We start from the raw sequence: 27,287 nt of genomic DNA on the forward strand, positions 1-27,287 counted from the left end.
ACAAACACAAACGTACAGTTCTCAATCTACTGAAAATCTCGTTAATATCGTTAAGGAATCGATCGCGTGCTGCCGATTGGAAAAAATTCTCCAACGGGTGTTTCTCGTATCGCTTCGGCTTTATCGGCTTTGTACACACGATGTGGATCCAAGTGGAACGGGAGAAGTCAGGTTTTACGGCGTTTATGCACCACCCGATTGGCGCCAACCGTTTCTATCGACGCCGATTGAAACACTCGAGAGGCCGAGTGAACGAGATGCGATACGGATGAATCGTGAGAGCGAATTTCTTGGAAGGGTTTGCGAACTTTGACAGATGGCCTCGTATTAACGCACGGCTCTCTTATATCCCGTCGCGTGATGCTTATTTTATAATTAATTTCGTAATTTTTTTTCTCTTTTTTCAGCGCTTCGATTTCAATTTTTTGGAAGTCTTTATGGGTATAGATTATTTGAGCAAATCTTTATTTAAGCTGCATTAAAATTATCTTAATATTATTCGTATTTTGAAATAGTAAAAACATTTTTTATGACGTGTACAATTATAGGAAATTTAAGATAATAGAAGATAATATCTCCTCGAGATTTTTGAATTCGTGGCATCGAACACAGAAAAACACACACTTTAATAATAAATACAATAATTTCGCGAGAATAATTGATTTCACAGAACTATCCTCCTCGACACCCGAATTTCTCTTCCAACGCGTTCTCCATAAAACAAAAAAAAAGTTAAAATCTGTGCAATCTCGAATTCGATAAAACGATAAAAAAAAAAAAAAAAGAAAAGAAAAAAGAGAAAGAAACCGATTCCACGATCAGCTTTCTCCTTCCAAAGAGGAACTTTCCTCCAGTCTCAACTTCCTCCAATATCTTTCATTTCAGCGCCGTATCTCTCGCGCAAAACCGGATAAATCCGTCAAAGATCGGCGCGCAACTTGCAGTGCCTATAATCCAATACACTCTCGCGAATCAGGTCTTTTTTCTTTTTTTTTTTCTTGGTCCAATCTCGTTCGAATCGAAGGTGGAAACTCGCCAGTTTACGTGGAACAAGCGATCGAAATTATTTTCGGATCGGTTGGAATTCATTCGTATGAGCTGAAACGCGTTTCACGCGGGGGATCGGTTAAGGCACGAATTTATGAAAGTGAACGTATGTTGCATTCCTCCCGGCCAAAGAAACGCCTCTCGCGCTCTGTCTGAAATAATAACTGGCGCTCGTTCGTGTGTGCAACGTTTACGCGCGATAGATAGATGCGATACGTTTCTGCGATCTTCAATAGTCGCTTTCATAATATCCGTCGCCCAAGATCGCGTCGAGGAGACCTGGCCGATTCCAGCCCGGATCATCTGAATAAACGATTGTTGATCCGAGCGAATTTTTACGCGACGAGCAGTTTTTTAAATTAAATCGAGCGAGTGGAAGAAAAGTCGAGCAGATTGTCAAGAAAAAAATCTACGCAATTATATCATTATATATACACACACGTGGAATAATCGTTGGAATAAAAATTCAACGACTCTTTCTTTCTCGTCACTTTCTTTGTGCCAAAGTCTATTAATCGTTTCGTAGCTATTCAACCGAAATATCGATAAAATTATAAACGCGAAAGGTAGCGTTAAAAAATTCCTTTCTCAATTCTTCTTTTTTTTTTTTTTTTTTGTAGAAGAATGGCGAATTGATCTCCACCGCCGCGTTGATTATTGGCCGTGTTGAAAAAGCGTTGAAGTACGTTTGACGAAGTGCAAGTACGAGAAGGAAAACGAGTTCCAGAACGATGATGGCTCGGTTGCCGCGATCGGGAACGCGTGATACCGCCTCTATTTTTTCGCGTTTGTCCGAACACGGTGGAGCCGCGTACCGATGTCGTGGCGATATACAGTTGACGAAGAGCACTTCTGGATCTATTTTCGCCCGATCGAAAGATTCAGGCCGTCGACCCAAACGGATCTCTCGAGCGAGGAGCGGCGGGGAGGCGAAAGAGAGAGAGAGATGGCGAGTGGAAGCGAGAGGGAAGAACAGAGCGGAGCGAGAGAGATTCGGAGAACAGAGGCAGAAGAGGCTAGAGAGAATCTCGAAAGATGTTTCAAGTCGAAAGAAAAAGGGAACGGATTAATAATAATGTTATCAACGGCGTTGTTCAATTAGATGGATGGTTATATAGAGAAGATGTGTTTTTAAGATATGCTTGAATAAACTCAAAGAAACGATTTTGGTTAAAGAATCAAAAATTGTGTATTTATAAATATAACGTGTATATATATATATATTTTTCTTAAATATTAAGAAGGGAGTTATTTTATTTTCTTGCTTATCTTGCTTTAAGAAAAATTTGCTTATACTTTGTTTATTCATGTTTTTCCACTTTACTTCTTAACGAAACAGTAAAACGAAACATTGTTGAGATTGTTCATTGGAGGAAAATAACAATATCGATTTCGAGGAAAATTTTTAATCGAACACACGTGTGACGGGCAAAAGTAAATAATGTTCTACTCGATATTCGTTTCGATTATATACTTTTTTTCTCGATATCTATCGTCATTGTTTCATAGGAGTGTCTGATAACCAACTAAATGAAACTTACGCTTTCAACTTGTGCAGCAATACACCTTTTTATAGATTAAAACCGTAATTCCACCTTTTTTTTTTTTAAATCATATAACTAGATGTATATTATAAACAAAGTAAATACACCAAATTAAAAGACACAAAACGATAATTTTAACCAGACCAACCATTTTTTTTAACATTTCATACGAACTTTATAAAACGTGAAAAAAAGTAGCGACAACGAACGAGAAGAGAGATGCACCAAAATGAAACATACTTCGTTAAAAGAGCAAACTAGCACAATCTCCTCGACGAATAATAATAATAATAAGAAGAAGAAGAAGAAGAAGAAGAAAAGAAATACGAATCACTGTCGTCCAATCACAGCGCGTTAGAGCATGCAAATGACGAGGACGTCGTCATCGACGCGAACGGCGACGAGCAATCAATCCCTCATTTTATTAAGAGGCTTATTCGCGCCGCGATTTCATTCCGTCCGAAGTGGGCTGATCCAATTCGATTTCATGGCGCCCCCTCTTTTGCATACAACCGTAACACATTTCCATTGACGGATGCCGCGCGCAAGGACCCGATCGTCCCCCCGAGAGATAACGCTCCCCTCCTCCTTTCAATCCGAAGAAGAAACCTCCTCGTCGTGATCCTTCAGCGAATCGAGAGACTGGCAATTTTCCAACAACATTTAAATTAACATTTAAATTAATTGGATCAATGCGATTGTTATCGGGGCGTGTTTAATTAATCGATTGATTAATCAAGCAAGATTTTATCCGTTAATAAAACGAGGGACATAAAAAGGAAAGTTGTTTAAGGTTTTTAACCAAACATGGTTCGTTCGAGATGGATGCCACATAGGGGAATGCATAGGCAGGATATGGAAACGTAAAATTGAAATTAAAATTACAATTGCAAGGCAAGAGGCGATAATTTTGCGAGAGCTGAGAGTACATCAACCTCATCTTGGAGAACTTAATCGCACGGGGTGGCTGTTGGCACGCCGCGGCGTTAATTTCCACGCACTGCGAGCTGTGCACGAGGCGAGAAATCCTCCGCGGAGGAATTAAAAGGCGTATACGTGGCAAACCTTAATTTCCTGATAACAGATCGGAGCATCTGTCTACGATTGATACTCTTCACAACCACAATGAGTTAAGTTCCATCGGCTTGGCGAAGCCGCTTTTAACCGTATCTCGAATTATCATCGGCCGTCGTGTATCAGTAACTCGATAATAAACTTCTTCTTTTTTTTCTTTTTTAATCGTGAATGAAGAAAAGAGAGTTTTTTTTTCTCTCTTTCTCTCATTTTCATTTTATGGGATAGGGAGAAGGGGGAGAGAGAGAGAGAGAGAGAGAGAAGAGAATGAAAACGAACAAAGAAAAAAAAGGAAAAGCCATCCTCAACTTCGTTGTATAACTTGTATAATTCTTTTTCGTGCATCGATCGACGATAAACAAATGCTTTTCTTTTTTTCATCTGATGAAAAGATATTGATAACAATATGATATTTACGCGAAAAGTTATTGAATAATTACAATGTTACATGCTTTCCGACACGATCCATCTTTACTCTGATTCATTAACATTATTGATCGATATATTTTCGAATCATATAAGATACACAAGATTTCCATCGATGTGTTCTATCGGCAGTTGAAAAAACATATCGAATCGTGAAATGAGAATCAAGAAAGAATTAACTTTTTTTGCATAAATATTCCTATCCGCCGTGTTTTAAAACATGGTTATGCAATCTCTGTTAAATATTTATAATCCTTTTCACAAACCTATTCATTCGTTCGAAATTGATTTGCATCTCATTGACGTTAAAAAATAATTAATCAATTATCTTGAAAAAACAAAAAATTAATCTTTTCCATTTTGTTAACAATTTTATAAAATCGTATTCCCCCGTTTCATCCCAATTTCCTTTATCCACAGTACTCACGGTGAATCACATAAGCGTATACGTTTCCTTAAGAAAAAAAAAATAAATAAATAAAAAAAATAAAAAAAATAAAAAAAAAAAAAGCCATTCGTCAAGGATCATAAATCTCCCAATACCAACTTGTAAAATGCAAATAAACAAAACCACCGGCAATTAACTCTAACGATCAAACCGCAACGGCGTATGTAACTTTGAACTTTTTACCTTTGGCTTTTTCCCCCTCGCGGTGCATCGTAACCTCGGCCACAATTCATTTTCTTCTTTACTTATTTTTTTCTTCTTCTTCTTCTTCTTCTTTTTCTTCACTCCTCTTTTTTTTCCTCCCCATCCATTTCTATTTTCTCCCAAACAAGCAAAGAGATCGATACAAAGATGAACGAGGGGAGGAAAATTTTCGAAGAGAAAAAAATCTTCGATTGTTTCCGAGATGGATGGAACGAGACGGGCAAAAAAAAAAAAAAGAAAAAAGATCAACGAATTAGATGAGTCAGAGTGAATGATGAAAATGATGGAACTCGTGAGGGACTAATTGCTACGTTTTAACTTCCACTTGTTTTCATGTTTAACGATCTGTTAATTTTTCAGCTTATTAGTCCCGTGTTCCACAATAAGCGAGAAGAAAATGCGTAAAATGGCGTACGATCGTCGCCGTTTTTATCTCGTAATTGGGGAAACTCTCCTTTTTTGCGCTATTCCGTTTCGCGTTGTTCGTGAGATAATTTGTTTCAACAGGTGTTTTATACCGATACGTTGTATGTTCGATACCTTTCAAATATAATATAACAGTTTATTGTCTAAAAAAAGAAGAAGAAAAAGAATATTACTTCTTTGGATTTTTATAAACGATATACGTTTATAAATTTCGTAGTTCGATGTAGAATTTTTGGCGAATTGGAAAATAATTTATAAATCGATTGATTTTTCTTGATTTCTATTCTAGAATTTATCTGTTGGAAGGAAAAAAAAAAGTTCAATTGAAGAAATTATTTTGCACAAGAGAAGAAAAAGAAGAAGTTTTGTGATAAACAATCACGTTCATGCGTACAAGGAGGATAAATTTCTTCGCGTGGAAGAACATTTGTATTCGTTTATCCTTCTGTGAAGAAGAACTCTCTCTCCCCTTTAAGGACTTCGATCCGAGTTCACCGCAGTGTCCTTGACCCTATGGCAAAGATATCCTACTGGGGGAGCATCGCAACGAAATCGAAATCAAGATCTACGCGGAGATAAATATCAAAGAAGAAATCTCTATAAGGAATTGTCTTCCCTACGATTCTATTAAAATTCTCCAAATTATCTGGAAATTTATATCTCGAGTTTTGTAAATAACGAAAACTTAAAAATATTCTTGCGTATATTTTTTTAAAACTACTCGAAATGTTGGCCTTGAAGGCATATCATCGAAATTATTGAAATCGAGCGGGATCAATCAACCATTTCATAAATAATATCTTTTCCCGCATCATCATTGCCTGTCATCGATCAATTACAAACTTTTCCCAACGCTCATCGTTTCATTCATCGACGATCGACTTTAAAAAAGCGACTGGAAAACTAATATCCGTAAAACAATGGAATAATCCTAAGTAAAAAAATGACTAAGGCAAAGACGGTTACGTAGTAGATAAAGGAAAAAAAATGGCAAGGAAGAAGAGGAGGAGGAGGGGGAAGAGGATCAACCGTTTCATAAATAATATCTTTTTCCCTTCTCCGCATCATCATTGGCTGTCATTAATCAATTACAACTTTTCCCAACTGAATAAAACTCATCGTTTCATTCACCGACGACGACCGACATTAAAAAAGCAATTGGAAAACTGAAACTAATCGAATAATCCGCAAAACAAAACGTGATAGTCGCGCGAAATAAAATAATGGAATAATCCTAAGTAAAAGTAAAAAATGACGAGGCAAGAGAAAGACGTAGGTTACGTAGATAAAGGGGAGGAAAAAAATGGAAGAGGAAGAAGAAAAAGAGGAGGAGGAGGAGTGGAACGAGCGAAGTGGAGAAAGAGAAGTGGTTCACCGGTTCGTTGAAAAAGAAGAAAAACGGGCTGTGGCGACAATTTCCCTTGGAGCAAAGATGAGGAGGGTTGTCCTAGATCGAGGGATCTCCTCGGCTGGTAGAGAAGAGAAAACACGAGCAACCTGTTGCTGCACAATGCCGGGTTATCTGTCTCTATTCAGCGGTTTCAGGGTGCGCAACATGTTGGAAACCCCCATACTCCACGCCGGATTACACTTTCGCGGAAATTCGTACGAAATATTATGCCGCAACTTGGATCAGATATCGCCGTACGAATTTATCACTCTGGCAAAAACGAGGGATTTCCATTACTCTCTTACTCTCTCTCTCTCTCTCTCTCTCTCTTTCTTTCTCTCCTGCCCTTTCTTCTTCCGTGCATTACGCGCGGAGGCCGTTCGTTACACACGAGTTGGAATGAAACGATCTTGGCCACTGGCACAAGATTTTGTCGCGATTCGAAAATTCCTGGTGGGTAAACAGGGTTGTAAATATGCCTAATTGGCACGTGAGATGTTGCGCTCCTTTCGGGAACAATCATGCGAGAACTTTGTGCCTCGGTGAACGATTTACGTCTGATCGAGATGGAAATTGTCCGTGTTCCACCATGTTTTATTAACGAGTCGTCGATACTTTGTGCACGATTTATTGAAATTGGCTAGACATTGTTTCCGGTCTCTGGTTTCTGATTTACGAGAGAACTTTACACTTGATTTAGGCAGATCTTGATTGGCCAATAAATACTATGAATATGAAATATAGCGATAACGAATATTCTAAAATAAGGCGTTAAGATCGAAACGCTTCGAAAAAAATAGAAATAGGATATTTTATCTTAGTGTATCTTCATATTTTTAATTCTCCCCTCTTTTATAATTCTTTTTCTACTCGAGGGTTCTTTGGAAAAATAGTGTTGATCCACGACATGGGATGATCTCACAGTGTAAAGAGTTCGATTAATGATATTACACGCGAACTATTATTATAATTAATACGATAAAAATATCTATCTATAAAAGTATCTGTTATACCTTCATGCGTGTATACGTTTGCAATAACCGAGAAAAAAAGAAAAAAGGAAAAAAAAAAAAAAAAAAAGGAAATCTAAAATCCATCATTTTGGCAGTTCCAGTGTTAATAATAGTCGTAAGAATACTAGAAACAGCTATCCCTTTACATACGATCCAGCGTGTTCCTCCTTTAAATACGAAACCCGCCGATTATTTGAAATAGTCCACATAACAGAAAACGTATTTTCGACCGGGAGCCTGAAAATATCTAACGAAAGGAACATATCCGACAGAGACGCGGGGCGTTGAAGAACATTCAATTCATATCCCACGATCCGGCGGGAAAATAAATGAAGCTATTTTCGTAGACACCGCACACGTTATTCGGGATCGCCAAAAGAGACGAGTACAACCGAGATTCTCGAACGTGATCGGCCTTTCGATCGGGTTTAATCAAGATTTCCAAGGTGATGTCGCCACCACGCGCGGAATTTCAAAGAATCCCACCTCTACGCGCAATTTTATCCCTCGAAATTCCCTCGAAACATCTATCCAACTGTCAACTTCATACCGATCTAAATTGAATCTGTATCTACGAATTTCTTTCTCGTCCTATGATCTCTTCTAATATATCACATTTGTAAATGAACGTTTTATCGATAAATCGGCAAGTGTTGTCTATTTCCTTCGACCGGAAGTTTTCTTTCCTCTTGTATCGATTCAAGAAATCGACACTCGAATATCCATAAAAACGCTTCCAATTTTAAATCGACGATCAATTTCACGAATCGGTATTTCTCTTGTTAAAAAACCGTTCATCTCGTTCGAAACGAGTCATGCTTCCTCATCAAGATGGATTAAACGATCTTCTCTATCGATTTTTAAAAAAATTCATCGATCATTTCCGCAAAAAGTATCAATCCAAAACGAACACGAACGAACTTTGCTTGAAACAAAATTTTTCAATCGATTCACGAATACACATATATTTGGATCGAGAGCGGAAGTCGACATCGGACGATCTCTCGCCCAATGGAGTGCGGTGATGACGCGAACCAGCCATGAATCGACCGTTTCGCGATTCTTGGCTGGAGACGGCCACCACACGTTTCGATCGATCGTCGCCGGTCGACCGCGCGCCACCGAGCGCGACAGAGAGGCCTAGCGCCAAAATAAATCAATAAAATACCGAGTTCAGCTCGAGTCAGTCAGTCTCGCATACATGTAGAAGCCTCTCGTGTGCACATACGTAAACCTAGCGAAGCTCTCTGCTTGTGGAAACGAAGAGGGAAGGAGCGAGCGAGCGAACGAGGAAAAAAGACGAGAAGATGCTCGGCGTACGGCTGTGGTGAAAGGAAGAGATACTTACGTATAACCTGGAAACGAGACGGAGACGGAGAGAGTGAGAGAGAGAGAGAGAGAGAGAGAGAGAGAACAGCGGAACGAAAGAAAGAAGGAGAAAGAGCGAGGGAAGAGAGAGAGAGAGAAGACTACAGAGGTAGGTGGTTGGAAAGAAGGAGAGAGGGAGAAGGAGGGAGGAGGAGAGAGAGAAAGAGAGAGATGAGAAGGAAGGAGAAAGGGTGGAGAGGAGAGAGGAGAGGCGAGCGAGCGAGGTCGAGACACGCGGCAGCTGTCTGGCGCCAGGGTCCCCCTGTTCCCTCAAACAGTCGCGCCGAATGCCACCCACCTTAGCCGACCTATTATGCCATTCTGAAACCTGCATCCCGGGAGCCGGCTTTCTCTCTCTTTCCTACCCGTAACCGGCCTATCGGTGTATGCACCACGTTTCCTCGCGACCTGCCGCCTCGTCCTGAAACTGGACACGATCGTGATTCCGTTTGCCACTGACGGATGGATATTTGACGTCATTATTTATTATTAATGCTCTTTGTTTCGTTCGTGGTGCATCTCGAACGTATATGGTATAGAACGCACGTTGGCGCGGTTGGACTTTCGTTGCGTTTGGAAAGAGTAATGGATGAGTATTGTTTTATTTGGAGGATTTTTTGCGAATTGAAATTTTGAGATTCTTATTATTATTATTATTATTATTATTATTATTTTTTTTTATGTACTTTTAATATACTTTGCTTTAAACTGTAGAATTGAAAGGTGTACGTATAAGTTGTTATATCGGAAAATTAATATAACAGAAGCGCACAAGGTTTCGTTCGACTACGTGCTGGTACAAAATACGTTTGATACAAAAGAGGTTCTGGGCATGTCAGATATGTCGTTTCTTGTTTATGAAATGCTGTTTGACCGATTGCCAGCGGATTGAACGAATGCTTTCTGAAACATAGGTGATCATTGTTTGCTTTGGCCGTGCGAAATTAATGAGTATACTTTACTTATGCAACGGCGTGCAATCGTCGTTAAGGGAGAAATAACGGCACGAATCGGACGATTGAATTTGTTTCTTATTTAATTGTCAGAAATTTCCTAAGCCAAGATTCTTTTCTTTTCCGTTTCCATCGTTTCGAATTTTTTCTAATTTTTTACTATACCGCAAAAGAAATTCAAGAAATCGAAATATCAAATAGAGATACTCGTTTCAAGTATCGTAAAGAATATTTTATTTATGATTTTTTGCGTGTTTAAATTTTTTCGCAAGCGAATAGAGGAACAATCTATCCGCAAACAAATAAAATTCCGGTTATTATTCCGGTTAAATGATAACAAAATCGTTTCGCAGATACACAATGTGTTTTCTGTCGGTGTTTTTGTTTAGTTGGCAAATTTGTCACGAAAGAAATGTACATACCCGAGTCACTAAAAATAATTTATGATGTTATGTCACGCTTTATTGAAACAGTAAGCCGCGATTTCTTTTTTATCGAGTACACGGTTTGCTCCGCGGTTCGGCTGTTTCGTGCCAAATGAAATTCGTAGTACCAACGAATCAGGAAACAAGCGTGTATCACGTTCTCTATAGCAAATTACACGTGATATCGTAACGACTCGGCGTATCGAAAGCGATGAACCGTGGTAAGAACGTTTTTAGAGTTAAACTCGCTTTAATGCTCTAATGCCGATTCTCGTGGAATTGCATATCGTGCGATTCACGTTATAATTAATATTACGCCGATCTGGTGGTAAATTTGTTCGATCTCTATAGGAATAGAGGAATTTTAAGAGGACGACAACGCGCAATAAGATTTCATTTGTAATTGAAAAAAGGAAAAAAGAAAAATACGAGAATTCGCATCGAATACATTCCTCTTCCTCCTCTCGTCTCAGGCATTTTTCCCATACGCGTAAGAACACTCGCCACAACTGCGATTTACTGCCAGCTTGGCGTACGTGTGACGTCGACAGAGCAGTGGCCTTTGCATCGGTAAAACCAGATAGCACGAAGCTTCTCTCGATACGCGACCGTGACTCGAATTTTCCACAATTTTTGCTAATATTCCTTCTCTAATCTCGCGTCATCGTTGTCTTTTCCTTTTTCTTTTCTCTCTTTCTTCCGCAACTCGATTTTTAAGAGACAAGTTACAAGTGTACAAGAAGCGATGCGCAGTCGACGAAAACGATTCGCGTAGTTCATAAAACTCGGGGAGCTTGTCTCCTCCGACGGTGATAAAAACAAAGTATGCAACATCGTCAGATAACGACAATCAAAAGAGGCGTTAAAAATTATCTCACCGACCGCGTCTCGAGTATTGAGCAATTTACGGACGCATCACGTTGCTCACGCTTAATACGTTTCTCGCGAACGATGCACTCTTTTACGATTACAGTTCGATGTACGTGTCTCGCGTTAATTAATAATACCAGCGAAATTTATTTCAAAATTTCTCGCTTCGCCTTCGTAATAAATTTAATTTCTCGATGAATCTTTCAACCAAAGGAATAAACACGAAAGATAAGCATGCATTTTTCTTTAATTTTCGAAATAACTTCATCGAATCCGACGAAACTTCCAAACTCGCTGCTGCTTTTCGAAAGTACAGAAGAAAAATAAATAAGGAGCAGGAAATTTTTCCGCCACCTCAATGCTCATCCATCAAAAATCAGGCAAAGTTGGAGAGGTCGATCTTCCTCGACGAAGATAACAGAAATTCGTGGAACGATCTCGAGGGCGGTGCGCGGTGAGAATCGGTCGGCCGCTTTCCTCGTTCTAATCGTGGCCAAAAGCGTCGTTTCCCTCGTTTCCGCGAACCGGCCTCGTATTGAAAAACGAAAATCGCGCGCGCTGCGTCACGCGTGAAAATCTGGCCGCGCGTCACCTCTCTGGAACGCTAAAGGAAACCACTTCCACTTCGTTCTCACGCGTTTTCATACATATATGTATACACGCACAGATGTCGCCATTTAATGACACTTAGTTAAATGCGATAATTTTCTGCACTCGTATCGACCCAATTATATTTATATACTTTCATCTCACGCGGTAAGATTGATTTTTAAATTAATTCTTCTCGAACGATTTTTCTTTCCTCCGAAAATTCAAGTTAGATTGTCGATCAGCTAATTATATAACGATCGATCTATACGCTTTGGTGAAACTTCGCCACGATGATAAAAAGTATACACGCACGATACACGAGAGGATTAAAAAGAGCGAAGAGAGGAGAGGGAAAAAGAAGAGAACGAAAGAAGAAGAGTACTCTCTCTCTCTCTCTCTCTCTCTTCTCTCACGGGACGCGTATTTTTAGAGCGGCTGGAGATATTGCTCGGAATTATGCAGCCGTCGTGAGCGTTAAATCGCAGGCAAGGATGCCGATCTTTGACCTTGCCGAGCAACCTCGCGTCTCCAGCTAATCCTCCGTTCCGCGTAATCGCGGCTTTGCATCGCGGCGCGTGTTAAACGGACCGAAGCGTAATGTCGAAGGGGAGGGAGAGGAGAGTGTGGGAAAATGCCGAGTGATTAGGCCGAAATCGAGGTGGTTGATCGTGTGTTCGATCTCGCGTTTCGAGGATTGCGCTCTGCGTTGCGGGGGATGGAGCCGAGCCGTGTAATGGAAATTTGGAAATTTGATTGAGATTCGATTTCTTTTTTCTTTTTTTCTTTTTGAAGAGGAATTCGAAGTTTTAGGAAGGAATTTCAGTTCGGTAGTTTTTTTTGTAATTTTGAATAGGTTGGAGAGATGATAATTGTGTCGTGTTAAACGGTTGCGTTGCTTTATTCTTAAATATATATATAGTTCTTTTTTTTTTTTTTTTTTTTTTTTTTCGAAATAGATAAGTCGTCGAAGTAGGTGACGCGACGATAATTTTAAATAATCGTGTAACGAAGAGATACAATAATTATTTATATCGAGAAATTGTAGTTACAAAATAATAAGGAATTAGCTTTTAAAATGTTTCAACGATATATGTTTCATTTAAATAACAATACTAAAAGTAATATCATTGAATTTATTACTTCCTTGAACAATACTTCTTCCTTCGTGTTTACTAGATTTACATAATTATACACTTTTGATATTTATGACTTCAATTTTTAACGGTCATTATTTTGTACATAAAACTACAGAGAAACACATGTGTACTTATCGCTCGGCTGAAAATATGTAAATAAATTAACCGTATGAAAAAGCAAGAAACGAATTTCACAGGTAAATAGCCACGTGCAATAAAAATTAGATAAGTATTGAATTAACCGGCGTAAGTCACTTTTGACCCGTGTCACCCGTGCTTCGGCAGGCTTGCTAACCAAGGAAAAAAGAAAAAAAAAAAGAGAAAAAGGAAAAAAAGCAAAAAGGAAGAGAATCTCATACGTTAAAACCTAAAACAAATATTTATCTTGCAATAACTCTCGAAAGGAGGATAAAAAAAAAAAGGAAAAAAGAAGAAGAAGAAGAAGAAGAAGAAGAAGAAGAAAAATATAGCAAAAATACTCGAAACAAAAAAAAAAAAAAAAAAAAAATGAACGAAAAGAAACGCGGTCATCGATGGTGCACGATCGATTCCTCTCGTCGCAATGCTCCCACAACGATATTCCATTCTTCCGAGAAATTAAACGGATCCGGCAAAAACGCATCATCCTTGTGAAATATACAAGAGGGAATACGGCCCGATCCAACGACCACTCTTCTGAGATGAATTTTTGCCGTATCCCGGTCAGTAATTCTTTTAACATTTCTCTCTCCTCTCTCTCTCTCTCACTCTCTCTCGTTCTTTCTCATTTTCTCCTCTTTCTCTCACTCACGGAAAGTCCCGGCGCGGACCTGCAAACCAGTTCAGCCGGGAATCTTTCCGATGCTCTGTTCTCTTGGACACGGAAGTGAAAAACGCGGCGAAAGACGAAGAGAAGAAATGGTTCGTAGCATCGTTCAAGGTTAACCACGTGGATATAGGCGTAGCCACCGACCAATGGCGTAGCCCAAGGATCGATGTACCCAGCGAACAACCGTTAAGCCTAATGAACGGCATTTACACCGTGTACATTTTTTACACAGGACCGATTATTAACCGTTCGTCCGCCCGGATCTCTCGTTCCGAGATCCTTTTCGAGGATCGAGGCTTCTGTTGACTCTGTCGATTCGCGTCGTACATTCAGGTGTCACTTTTTCCAAGAAATTTCCCTACGTGTTTATTCTCATCCCGCCTGTTATTTTTAGCCAAACTCGCTATTATTCCGATTCTGGCCATGTGCCAACAAAGCAACTCGAGTATTATCCACGGATTTCAAAACGAAGCCGGTTAAGGACGGTGATCTCCGTGGTGTATCGCGGCTCCGTTGAGATATTTCGTATTAAGAGAAAAAGGATTTTGATTGAAATTAAACGATATGCGAAAAAAACTTGCGACAATTTATCGTTTTAATTAAAAGAAAAAATTAACGAATCGAGCTTGCCCAAGCATCGCGAAGCAAAATATTAAAATTAACTCCACTTTTGCATATTCAAACCGGTACCGATGATTTGCGAAATAGCAGAATTTTTTACACGGTGAACAAACGAGTCATCGACTGAATTTTTTGAACTGCATAAAGATGATAAACCTGATAATCCTTTTCTTTCCATCCGATGATTTTAAAAGATTGATCTATCCAGCAGAAATTCAGTTCTCGTTTAAACGCGAAGATAAGAATTCAAAGTTCAATTATAAACAATTCTTGTAACGATTGTAATTAAAATTAAATATTATCAAATATCATATCCCCATCGCGATCTATCATCCGTCATCCGTTTAAGCATCCCTTTGCAAGTACATCGATCAAATGCAAATTTTATTTTCACATTTTTACACAGTAAAAATTGGCAAAGAAATTTGTTCAAATGAAACGAAAAAAAAAAAAACAAAAAAGAATCGACTGCAAATTTATCTAAATTAAAATCTATATCTCGAAAATTAATCTCGATGATAAATAAAATTCATTAAAATGAATCGAATATATCGGTGGCGATTAATCGAATATTTTTCAAAAACACGAGATTCTCGTCCCGAAAGGAATAAAGGAAGATGAACGAGATGGGATATTTGGCGGCTTCCTTTTCTACGCAATCTGTGTTTTCTTTCGCGCGTGTATACGGCCGAGACGACGGAGATAGACACGAGAAAGGGTATGTATAACCTTGAGGACATAGTTACCTTCTCCGTTGGTGGTAAGGGAGCCGGGAAGCGGCAGGGGTGTGCTGTTTTTGCACCGACGTTGATCCCCTTCGCTGGGCGCACGATCTGAAAATAAACGGCAACCCCTTTAGAATCTTCCCTCGTGTATTAGGATCACTCTCGCTTTTCCTTCTTTTTCTTTTTCGATTTCTCGTTTTCAACCGTCCCTTCACGAGCCTCGTGAAGAAAAATCGTTGGTTTCAACAATATTAGAATCCGATTAAACAATTAAATTCTACAATTCTACTTGTAATCTGAGAGACCATTGATACGAAATTATTAAAATTTCGAATACGCGGATTTTCTTTTTTTTTTTTTTTTTTTTGTGAAATGCTTCATCTTCGATCTTCGAGACTTACTCAGGAGAACTGTACCAATAGAATATAAATTAAAAGTTTTTATCGAATCCAATGATCGATCAATCGATTCGAACAGAAATTCTCAGATACGCGAATTGGGAAGGATTGGGTCCCAAACTCGTTTGTTTCCCCATCTGGAACTAGTTAAAACGGGTTAAACAACGAAAGGGGATGAAACGTCTGAAAGCTCGAATATAGAATCAACGCGTTCTATTTATAAGTTTCGTATCCCGAACTGACCAGAAAACCAAACACCGCGACCGGTGTTTCGAAGAATCGGTAATGGAGTGCTAAAACATCCCAAGAGATGGAATAGGCCGTGGTGGAATCCTGTGTCGCGGTTCAGCCGAGCGAATATTCGATCGCGAATGTCGGGGATCCGCGTCTTATTTATGGACGTGAAAGAAAGAGGGAAGCGTTACGAATCTTCCTAGAACCAGTATGATGCAAACAACGTGTATATAACGCGTATATAACTGCGCGCGAAAACATTAAGCCGCATCCTCATCGAACCAAGATTTTCTTGGCTGGGATTATTCTCCTAGTGGAAAACTTCTTTTGTCCGTAAAGCGAGGGAAAGAAAAAAATTTGTTTTTTTTTTTTATTTAAATTTCAAATCTAAATTTAAGATGCGCTTGGCTCGTTCGTGGTGAGGAGGATGCGAATTTTAAGACTTTGTTTTGTTTCGCTCTCGAGAGTGTATATTGAATATCTTCTGTTTCGATGATAATAATTTTTATTATTGGTCGAAGAGATATGAAGAAATATAAGGAAGAGGAATGTTAAACAAAAGGTTTTTTTTTTTTTTTTTTTTTATTGTCATTTCAGTGAGGACGAATGCTACTTAATGCTACCAAGTAATGCCATAATCGTAAAAACTGCCATGGGCAGAATATCGTAGTTAGCGATGGAAAATGCAAATACGATGATTAATAGCACCGGTGGTAATTTCCTCGTTTGGCCTTTTCGCCTTGGTATTGAAAGGATATCTTCTTTTGTTGATTCCTGTTTTAATGTATTTTTTCTTCTTCTTCTTTTTCTTCTTCTTCCTCTCCTCCTCGCGATGCGTTAATAATAAAAAGATTAATCTGGTGTTTTTTAAATGTAAATTTTGAAAAGATTAAGCGGCCAGCTCTCGTGTAATCTCGATGTTATATTTTTGATACGAAGTTTGAATTTGAAGGTAGTCTTTGAGACTGAGAAGTTTATTTTATTACCCGTTTATTTTAATAAAATGGAAGGCTAGCTTACATTCAAAATATTTGATGTAAAATTAGGTGAGCTTTTAGGTTAGTTTATATGGCGCCAATTTGTTTTCTTTAATTCCTGCAGCGAGATAGTTAATAGGAAAATAGGAAATTTTGTTCGAAACGATGAGGATAAGATTAGAAACATTTTTCTAATTATTCGTAATATAATATAGAATCTAATATCGATCTACTACATGCCTGAATAATTTTTAATATTAATCATAGATAGATATAGATGACATCAAACTGAATATAATTTCTCGACACTGAAATTTTTATTTTATAAATACTTTATAAACTAACAAGGAGATAACAATATTTAATAAATTGAAAATTATATTTCAAAAATTATCCAATCGTCTATCCAATCTCGATATTATTAAAAAATGATGAAAATAAAATATTTCGAAATTCAATTCGAGAAAAATTGGGAAACACTTAAATCGACAGAGTAACATAAATAAAACGGATATTTCTGAATATCGGTACTAACTCCACAAAGAAATCATTGGATCAGAGTAGAAAACACGCGAAAAGCTATTTTTACAATGCATCGTAGGGGCGAGTGTTACGGTATTGCCAGATACCAGGACAGATGATTAATGACGGAAGTAATTTGCAAGAATTCGAAGCGATCGAGAAGAGAGATGGAGCAACGACGCGACGCGATGTAAAGGATAGTTCCAAGAATTCCTAGGTTCGGCGAAGATTCTCGAGGGAAATTTTATCCATGAACCGCGAGGAAGGGTGACGAGTGTGTATCGTCTAAAATAATGGCCAGTCGTGGGTGGATAATTCATCGTCAGCGTAACACATAGCGCTTCTCTGGTTTAACATTCGAAACGACCAACTGATTCACTTGTAAGAATGCCTATCTTCCATCTTGGACACCTGTACGACACCACGTAGGCTCGATTATATTTGTCCACGTTAGAAATTCTGATCTCGACTCCTCTCGAGAACTTGTACGTCCGCTTCATTGATTATTAATTGTTTACTTTGGGATTTGGATTTGAAGAAAGGAATTCGGTATGCAATCGTATATAATCGCGGGGATTTCGTTTTTCATTTTATCCTGCGAAGAACTGCGTTCCATTGTCGGAGACATGTTTTCTCGAGTCGATCGACAATTTTTCGATGGAAACTTATTCAATCTCGATATTAATACAACGATACATTGTAAAGGGAAAAAAAAAAAAAAAAAAAAAAAACTATCACATTAGCATAAAATTATTTACTTTTGTCGCGTATGTCTCCATGTATATATTCGAATCTTACTTTGAGATATGAAATGCTTCGTTAAAACTTCGTGTAAGCAACGAATCAATGCGCGACCGAGTAAAGTTCAGAAAGGAAAATCGTATTATTGGAGAATAAGAGAATATCGATCGTCAATGATGGGATGATTAATTGAAATTTAGATGAAATCGTTAAGTGTTCCGCTCGCAAAGATAATAAAACGTTACGCAACAATATGTTTCCAACACATTCCTTCGATCCTGTATTTTCATTCGCTTGTGCAATTTTAAGTTTACATAATTTATTTAACATTATCTTTTGCAGATATATCCAACACGCGTGCGTGCGCAGCACGTTTCTACGAATGTTATTTCAAACTTCATAATTTCTTCACAATTTCTCCGTAAAAGAAAGTTAAATGCACGCTTCTATCTATTATTCCAACTACAATAGAAACGCGCATCTTGTTACGAGATAATAATACGATTAATACGAGACGATTCTTCCAAAATGATGAAAACTAACGTTAGCATACGTTTTCACACGTTCAATCAATGCCTTAATGTAGATATTTTTCAAACAAAGTTTACAACGATGATGCATAATTTTCATTATATATATATATATTATTAAAAATGTGGGTTGATGTGAAAAGACGCTATTCATCTTCATTAAAGCGCTATTCCTCGATCGAGGAAAAAACAGGCGTAGAATAAATTAAATATATGGCTGTATAATTTTATTACTCTTTACGTCTTAATTAAGATTCTCCATTAGCGTTAAGTCTTTATTCGATAAACACATTCGTAACGCATTGTTTTCGCAAATTTCGCCTAAAATTTTGTCAAGTATTTTGATTAAATTGGTAAATGTAAATTTTTCGTACGAAACAATTGATTAAATAAACTCTCGAGTTATCAGTCATCGAATTGCCACGTCAGAATTGAATATGATTTGAATTCTCGTTTCGATTCATAAAAATGTTTCATGCAATAAACTTCATTTTTCTTTCTCGTAAAATCTTTCTTATCCAATCTTAAATTTCCAGGCACGAATCGATTCCAGGCACAAACCGAGCCACACACGTGGAGTTCCACGACAAGAATACCGGATACTTTCCTCGTATCAGAGCCAACCAAAGCGTTGTTTTAAAGATCATTACAGCCAGGTTACTTTAGGAGAAACGTTACAGGCGTTATTAACAGCACGATGTAACGCCACATAATTTTATACGGGCGAAACGAGCCCGATCACGCGACCGACAGTTTTTCGTCGTCGTTGAGGGAAAAAAAAAAAAAAAAAAAAAAAAGAAAAATAAAGAAAAGAGAGCAGAGACATTTTATCGCGCAAGAAAGTGAATAATAATATCTTGAACAATGAAAATCCTTTTGGTTAAAAAGAGGAAAGATTGTTCGGATTTAAATTTAAAAAAAGTTGATACAAATTTGAGAAAAATATAATCGTTTCGATTCCACTCAATTATAACTTGATTCAAATCGGAAAGAATTATTATGAATCGTTTATTAAAACTGTGCAAAAATATAATTATTATTTTGATATTCGACATCTTATACAAATTGCTTTCGAGTGGGTTTCGCTTTCAGAGGTTGACGACGAAATTTTTCACGCAGATTCCAATTCCTACGATCCCAAGTATCGCCGAAGGACTAATCGTTTTAGGGTGAGACCGTGGTAGATGGGATTCATTGACTAAAAGAGAGGATGACGTCAGAGGACAACAAGTCGGACGAGAGGGCGGTCGCATTCTTCTCGAATTCCTGGGGCTCGTTCCTACGGGAGAGAAGCATTTCCTGCCGCTAACAGAGAGCTGGAAGGCAGTAACAGTAGCAAAAGGAGAAACGTAGCCGCGAGATTCAACATCCGTCAAGTATTTTTAGGAGGGATTTCATGGAAATATCCTCGGTCCCAATATGCGTCACGAGCTCGCTTCGGCCTCATAGTTTCGTTCCTTCGCCACTCGATTCTCGGCGAATTTATTTCGAGTCGAAAAAGAAAAAGAAGGAGGTGGAGGGAAATAATCGAACTAATCTGTTAAGCGAATATGAAAGAGATTCGTATTATAATAGCTGGGAGAAATTTAAAAAAAGATTTATCGAATCGCAAAATATTTTTAGAGATTCTTTATTTTCTTCTTATTTTAAGGAAGGTCAGGAAATGAGAAACATCTCTCTCTCTTTCTCTCTCTCTCTCTCTCTCTCTCTCTCTCTCTCTCTCTCTCTAGACATATTTTAAACGTACAAAAATATATTTATTTCTTTTTCAAAAGACGAAAAGTTTTCGTGTTTTGTATTTTAATCCATTTTTAATTTGAAACGATTCTCTTATAAATTGCTACTTAAAAGGTAAAAAAATAATTCTAATATGCGTTGAGCACACAAGTTTCTAAATTTGCCAACACTTTGATATTTTCTTCCAAAGATATCTCTCTTAAGATCTTAATCAAAAAAGAATAAATTTAAACGAAACTTCATCCTTCTAGTTTTAAAAATACCTTATCGGATTATTTTATCCTAACGAGTCGAATAATTAATCGAGATTTGTGAGAAGATAAAATGTGTCGAAGAAAACAGGCAAAGCGCGCAAATTCTATAAAATACAGATAGAAACGGTTCCCAGTCGATGATACAAATTTCTTCGGTATTACAAAACGTGGAGACGAGGGGCGATCGAGGACAATCAGTGTACAAATATTTATTCGTCGATAAGGAATAAATTGACACGTAAACTTGGCAACCCATTACCACTGCGTTGATCGCGAGCAAATACGTTTATGTACGTGTTTGCACAGTGTTTTCGATCGTCTTCGCGCACCTTCGTTGAAGATGAACGAAGAAATTCAGCCAAACCTATCTCATTGCTTGATCTCATCCTCTCAAATTGTCAGAAATTATTATTGTTTATCGTCCGATTCGCAAGAATTCGATATTCGATCGATCGTTGCTGGCCTGAGTGAACGAACAAATGAAAAATCGTTGCCTTTATTAATTTCTTCTCTGTTCTATGGATCCGCGTAATTTTTTGTGTATCGAGAAGAATCGTGAGATTTATTTATAAATTACGTATACGTGAGCAAACATCTTTGACTGATGGATCAGAGTCTATAGACAGATTTCAGAAGACATCTTTGTGAAGAAAAAGAAAATTCGAGCGATAAACGTACAAAGAAACGCATAACGTTTATCTAATCATTATGATTGGATGGATTGGGTTTTGTAAATTTAATTCTCAAAGGAATTCAAAGAAATGCTGTCGTATATAAGTAATCACCTCGCACACTAAATACATTATTCTATTATCTCTATTGCTATTTCAAAGTCATTATAATAATACATAATAAAACAATATGGCGATTCTGTAATTCCTCGTCCTATACACGTACAAGAAAACCCACTTATCAAACACCGAGGCTCTCTCTCATTGCGAGATTGAGAAACGAGCCGACCTTAATATTAGAAGTAGCAATTCATTCAATACGACCCACCAATGAGTTTACAGAAACTAACAAGCATTAAACAGCATATGCTATCTAATGGCGTATCGTCGTTTGCAACATTTTGAATTAATTCCTACCAATGAAATTTCCTCACTTCCTGTTCACATTCAAAACTTTTAAATTAATAAATTAATAAAAATAAAATTTACAAGTATCCAACGTGTAATCCAATTATTAACACAATTTCGAGCACAAAATTTGAATTTTTAATTTTTAATTATCTCGCGCGCAAAAAAAAGAAAAAGAAAGAAAAAAATCTTGCAAAATCTTTCAAATTTATTATTATTACTACGGATTTCCAAAGATTCGACTCTGGAAAAAAAAAAAAAAGAAGAAAAATTTCGAAAAGAAATAGGATCGATCGATCGATTAAATAGAGACGTATCGGGTATGGTTAATCCGGAAACCAGCGCAGCGCTTTCGGTAGGATCGTGGCGCGATCGGGACGGTGAAGGAAGCAACGGAATGCGCTTCGAGCCACTCCCGCCTCTCTTTGAAGGCACGGGTTGGGACCGAGCTAGCGGCGGCCGAGCTACAGGCCGAAAGACAGAGGGAGAGAAAGGAGAGTCCTCGTCTCCTCGAGAGAACGACTCCGGGTAGCTCTCGTCGAGGGACGTCGTCGCGGGAAAGAGGGAGAGAACGATCGAGAGGCAGGCGAAGAGTGCGTACTTTTCAGCTCGTTCCTTTCCTCCGAGTGGGCAGCGTTCAGGCGGCCGAGAGGAAAAGAGATAGCGAGGCTGGAGTACTTCGAGTAGCGAGAGAGAGAGAGGCGTAAGGAAAAAAGAGATAGCGTAAGCGCGACGGAAGACCGGAGTACTTCGAATGGCAAGAGAGAGAAAGATTCAAGACGGTCGAGAAGGAAAAAGAGAGAGAGAGAAAAAGATAGAACAAATATGTGTATATATATACGAGGGAAAGAGCGAGTTGGAGAAGGAATAAAGAGACAGAGATCGAGAAGAGACGCGATAGTAGGAGTGAGAGAGGAGGAGAGAAGCGTATCAAGGACGACGAAACGAGCAGAGAAACATAAAAGCCAGGCGACAGGCGCCCGCCACGTTGTGTGCATTGGAGAGGTTCGTATTACCGGTACCAGGTCCCTTCCTAAGGATGGCGCTAAGGCGCCTTGCTACGTGTATTGCCCTTAACCGTGTACCGGCTGCCAAGCGTTCTCACTCACTCTCTCTCTCTCTTTTCCTCCCGTTTCCACGGGTATTTCCTTCTTTCAAGGTTGCGCAAATTTCGGTCGCTGACACGTGATCCCGCGCAAAATTTAAAGGTATGGCGCGTTGACCAGCTGTTGACCAGGATCGGGTTTTAAAAATATCTACGGGATGGCTCGTCGAAGTGAAATATGACGAAAAATTGGAGAGAATATATATTCGTAGAAAGGATGTATAAAAGAAACGAAAGAAGCTGGAATTTCTAGCTCGGATTTCGATTTCGTTTCTTTGTTGTTTTTTGTAAAAAAATAAAGGAGGAGGAGTTTTTATCGGATATGATATCGTGAGACGATAAATATTCTTCGATTAGATGGAAAATGATTTTTGCTGAAAATGCATAAAAAATGCATAAATGCATAGCGATATTCAGAAAAAAGTCCACGTGTATCAACATACGTATATCTAGTAATTCATAAATTACTGTTAACTGATAAGTTTACCGTTGTTAAATATCTTTACTTACCTAACAATGATAATTTAGAATCTAAATAACTCAAGAATAACGCAATCGATATTTTTTGAAATTATTTTTTAAAAATCGATAAAATTTTAACACTTTCAAACGTCTCTCAAATCGTATATATAAATAAATTCTACGTCGAAAATTTCCATTTCGGGAAATTCTATCGAAACAAAGAGAGAGAAAATATGATCGAGTAATAGCAGGCACGAACGAAATTAAAAAAAAAAAAAAAAAAATACACTTATTATTGTTGTTCCCAATCAGAGAATAAAGCAATCCATCGATTATCGCGAATACCTTTGGGCAGATAATAATTAAATGCACACAAATAACATCGAACGTTATAAATCAAAAGTTTCAGCACTGGTAATATAACGCGAGTGTACACAAAAAAGAGTTTGCAATCTGAAATCTAGTTTCGTGGAAAGTTCTGATGCAACGATAACGATACAATAATAAAGACGCGCGGAATATCAAACGACGCAGTCAAATTATCCAAGATTATCTGTATGCACGCATTTCATCACGGTTTGAAAATAAAAAAAAAAAAAAAAAGAAAAAAAAATTTAACTTTAAAAATAAGATAGATCTATCGAAACCTGTCAAAACGACGACAGATATGTAATTTTTTTTTTTTTTTTTAAACGTGAAAATGTTCTCGACAAAATTAGAATGCCTTATTCCAACAGGCCGGTAATTGCAGCCGTTAAGTTTGCCATTTTAATTGAAGGAACGATAGAATGTCATCAGCATTAGCCGTCGTCTCGGCCGTGGAACAATACGGTGATTCAGGACGGGCTCTGAATCGAGAGCGGGAAGCTTAAAAACGCAGCGCGGCGTAACGCAATACGAACAAGATTTGTCCTCGTGCGTTTGAAAGGGACTGCACGGACTGCGTTGTGCCATGTCCTTCGTCGTATTCGTTGAAATTTGCGCAACCGTTGCTGGAACTCTGTCGCTGACAGCGCGTGCAAAGAGCACGTGCGGAAATAAATCGTATCTCCGCAGAAATTCTTCTTACACATGCTTCTCGTTTCCCTCTTTCTTCTTTCTATTTTTTTTCCTTTTACGAAAAATTAATCGAGAATGACTTTTAAAAATTATCGATCAGCGCATCTTTTCCATAATTATCTCGCGGAAAAAAATTAATGAGACAGCGGAGAGAGGCCCGCCCGTAAATATTTCTTCCAATTTTTTGACTCTGGTAAATTCGAACGCGACAAGTCTCGAATATCGTCGACTTGCATCTATTTTCGACAACTACTCGATGAAAAAATTAGGATCAGATATTCTTTTAACACTTTCGTTAGTAAATTACGGCTACCATTCTTTTTTTTTTTTTATCCGTCCGTCATAGATTTTCTCACAAAATTCTAAAATCCCTTAAATCCCTTGCGTATCTCTCTATTCGATCTGGCTAAAAAAAAAAAAAGAAAAAAAAATTTCGAACGCGATATCTAAGATCGCAGTTCACGCAACGAATTTTTTAACTCTCCGTTTTCGAATCGAAAGAGGATTACGAACATTCCTTCCCTATAAATTCCATTCTCTCGTCACATCCCAGTTCCACCGTTCCACGATTTAATTGCCATCTCGGTTCATAGTCCGGCTTATATTGCGGAATGTCGGTTCGAGTTTCATGAATGAAGAAATTTCTCCTATTTCCCGGGTGAATGCAACAAGTGGCGATGCGCGCGGTCTTTTATCTCCTCTGCTCCATCGTGCTGGCCCAGTTTCCTTCCTCGAGCATAAATCTATCACACGTGGCTACATCTACCGCCTCGGTGACAGACAAACTCATAACGAGTCTCTTTCTTCTTCGAGGAGGAGGAGGAATCGCGATCGAAAAAAATTCTTCCCCTTCCTTTTCTTTCCTTCCTCTCGTTCCTTCGCTCCCCCCCCTCCCCCCCTCTTCCGCGTTTACGACGAATAACGCCAGCGATCTCTGATTTTTATCGTGCTAATATTCCTATCGCCTCGAGTGTTTTTTCTCCTCCTCGGGAAAACGACGATTCACAAGCTGTCGAGTGTGTTAACTCGATCGAAAAGGATTCGATTATTTATTATCGTTGTAAAAATTAAAACGATAAACGTAGGGAATTCGTTCTCTATGATTCTTTAATTGAATTATGACCTCATCGCGCTTACTATGTCCACGATTATTACACGCGATTTAATTTGTTTTCCTCCCGATTTATCGCGTTTAATTGCTTGCCTTCTTTCCTTTTTTTTTTTTTTTTTTTCTTTTCGAAAGTTTTTTGACCGATATTCTTTGTCCGCATTTCTGACAATTATTTTGTGGATCATGATGTACAGTGTCAATCGAGTATGAACTTTTCATTAGTTTCCCTTGTTCTCGTTTCTCCTCTAATTTTATTTAACGTTGCAATTGTTTGATATTCTTTTGTTTTGTCTCGTTTCGTTAGAGCAACTTGAATTTGTTTGTTAATTGAAAGTAAAAAAAATTTATATTTAATTTTCATTAAGAAAATTCGAATCCTTTCGTTCCATTCCATCGTGCAATTTTTCCTTTCATCCCTTTATAAACTTCAACGATCGACCGACTCAACCGTTTATTGGCCCTTCAACCGTTCAACGATGTAATTTCGTATCGCGTCCAACGATTAAACTTATAGAAACAAGAAAGATCGTGTTGCCTATACGCAGCTTTCAAGAACTTTAATTATACCTTCAAGAACGTTGGATCCCTGACAGGATCGGTTTATATAAATACAGGCTTTGGTGCGGCCACAATGTCGACAAGAGATATTCACCTCAAGTGGCATAACTCGGGAACCGATGTTATTTCTATATCGACGATTTATAAGCGTGTGCCGAAAGCAGTCGTACGTCTATACTCGTATATTAAACGTCGGCGGATGTACAGTTCCCGTAGCCAAAGGCGCTATTATTTCGTCACATCGTGGTTGGCACAAACGTTGCCATTTTGTATACAAGTTATCGCGCGATTTCAACCGTCCCACAATGTGTATTAATCGCATGCAACGTGTTGCGTTTGACACGCGTGTATATGGGCTACGAGTTCGAGAATTTTTTCGAGACGACGGGAGAAATAGACGAGCAAAAACGGCGAATAGAATTTTCCAAAGCAACGGTGTAACTCCGCTTGAATTCTTCTGAAAACGAGAGATTCTACGAGGAAACAAAAGCTGTTTTGTCATAGATAATTGTAACTTGTTGGAACAAAGTCTTGCGGAAAATCAATTTCAATGGAAAATTGTAATTTCAAATAATCGTGCTTGGTAATTGATTTTACGAAAGGAACTTTTAATAGGTGTGAAATTAATTGTCTGTAATTAAATTGTGCAATTATTCTTTTCAGAGAATTGAAATGACAATCTTAACATTCAATTTTCTAACTTCTTAAATTTTTTTCTTTTCTTTTTATATCGCGCAATCAAGATAATCTAAAGTTTAATATCGAGATTTTAAAATTTCTCAATTTTACGCGCTCCTACTGCTTTCTCATTCGATTTCGAACGTGTGTACGATCGATTTTCCCCCCTTTCTTTGAATTAAAATTACGTTCAATATTATTTTTTCCCTTCCGAGTAATGGAACGAAAGAAACAAATCACCTACATTCATAAATATAAATCATTGAATATCGTCGGTATACCAATTAATTCAACCATCCCGAGTCATCGTCGGAAATAATTTCTAGTCCGATGCTCGACTTAATTGAAAGTCGCGACGACACCGAGACATCGATCTTCCGAAGACGATTTCGCTATAGCCAACTTTATTACGCAACCAACGAGAGCTCCTCTCTCGAACAACAGGCGAATCTATCGATGGCCGAGGGATCTGCGTGTGGCTCCGTGCCTCGTATCGATCCCCATCGAGAACCAGTTTAGGATCGGACGAGCGAAAAGAGAAAAGGAAGAAACAGGGAGCCGGCTAGTCAAAACCAGCCGCACAACCACCGGGCATTGTAAAAGTTTGGTCGTAAAAATAGCAAGGAGCATAATTTTGGGGTTCAGAAAAAATTCTTTCCAAAATAAGGGACCGAGAAGAGAAGAGAAGAGAAGACTGGTTTGGTTGGATATTATAGAAATATGCTTCAGACAAGTGCTCACGAAATAAATTTTAGATAAAATTTTTGCATTCG

At 38.2% G+C, this 27,287-nt stretch overlaps 1 protein-coding gene across 1 annotated transcript in view; it reads right to left on the minus strand.

Moving 5' to 3' along the window:
• Positions 1-27,287, minus strand: part of Dad (Daughters against dpp) — a 65,707-nt gene that overhangs the window by 24,428 nt on the left and 13,992 nt on the right. Inside the window, exon 3 of the mRNA XM_003694672.4 lies at positions 15,091-15,177. Within this exon, the coding sequence (XP_003694720.3) occupies positions 15,091-15,177 (87 nt within the window). The remainder of the gene's footprint in view (positions 1-15,090; positions 15,178-27,287) is intronic.

This window comes from Apis florea, unplaced genomic scaffold (assembly GCF_048593485.1).
Source record: "Apis florea isolate Af1SG1 unplaced genomic scaffold, ASM4859348v1 contig_2293_pilon, whole genome shotgun sequence".
NCBI classification, from domain to species: domain Eukaryota; kingdom Metazoa; phylum Arthropoda; class Insecta; order Hymenoptera; family Apidae; genus Apis; species Apis florea.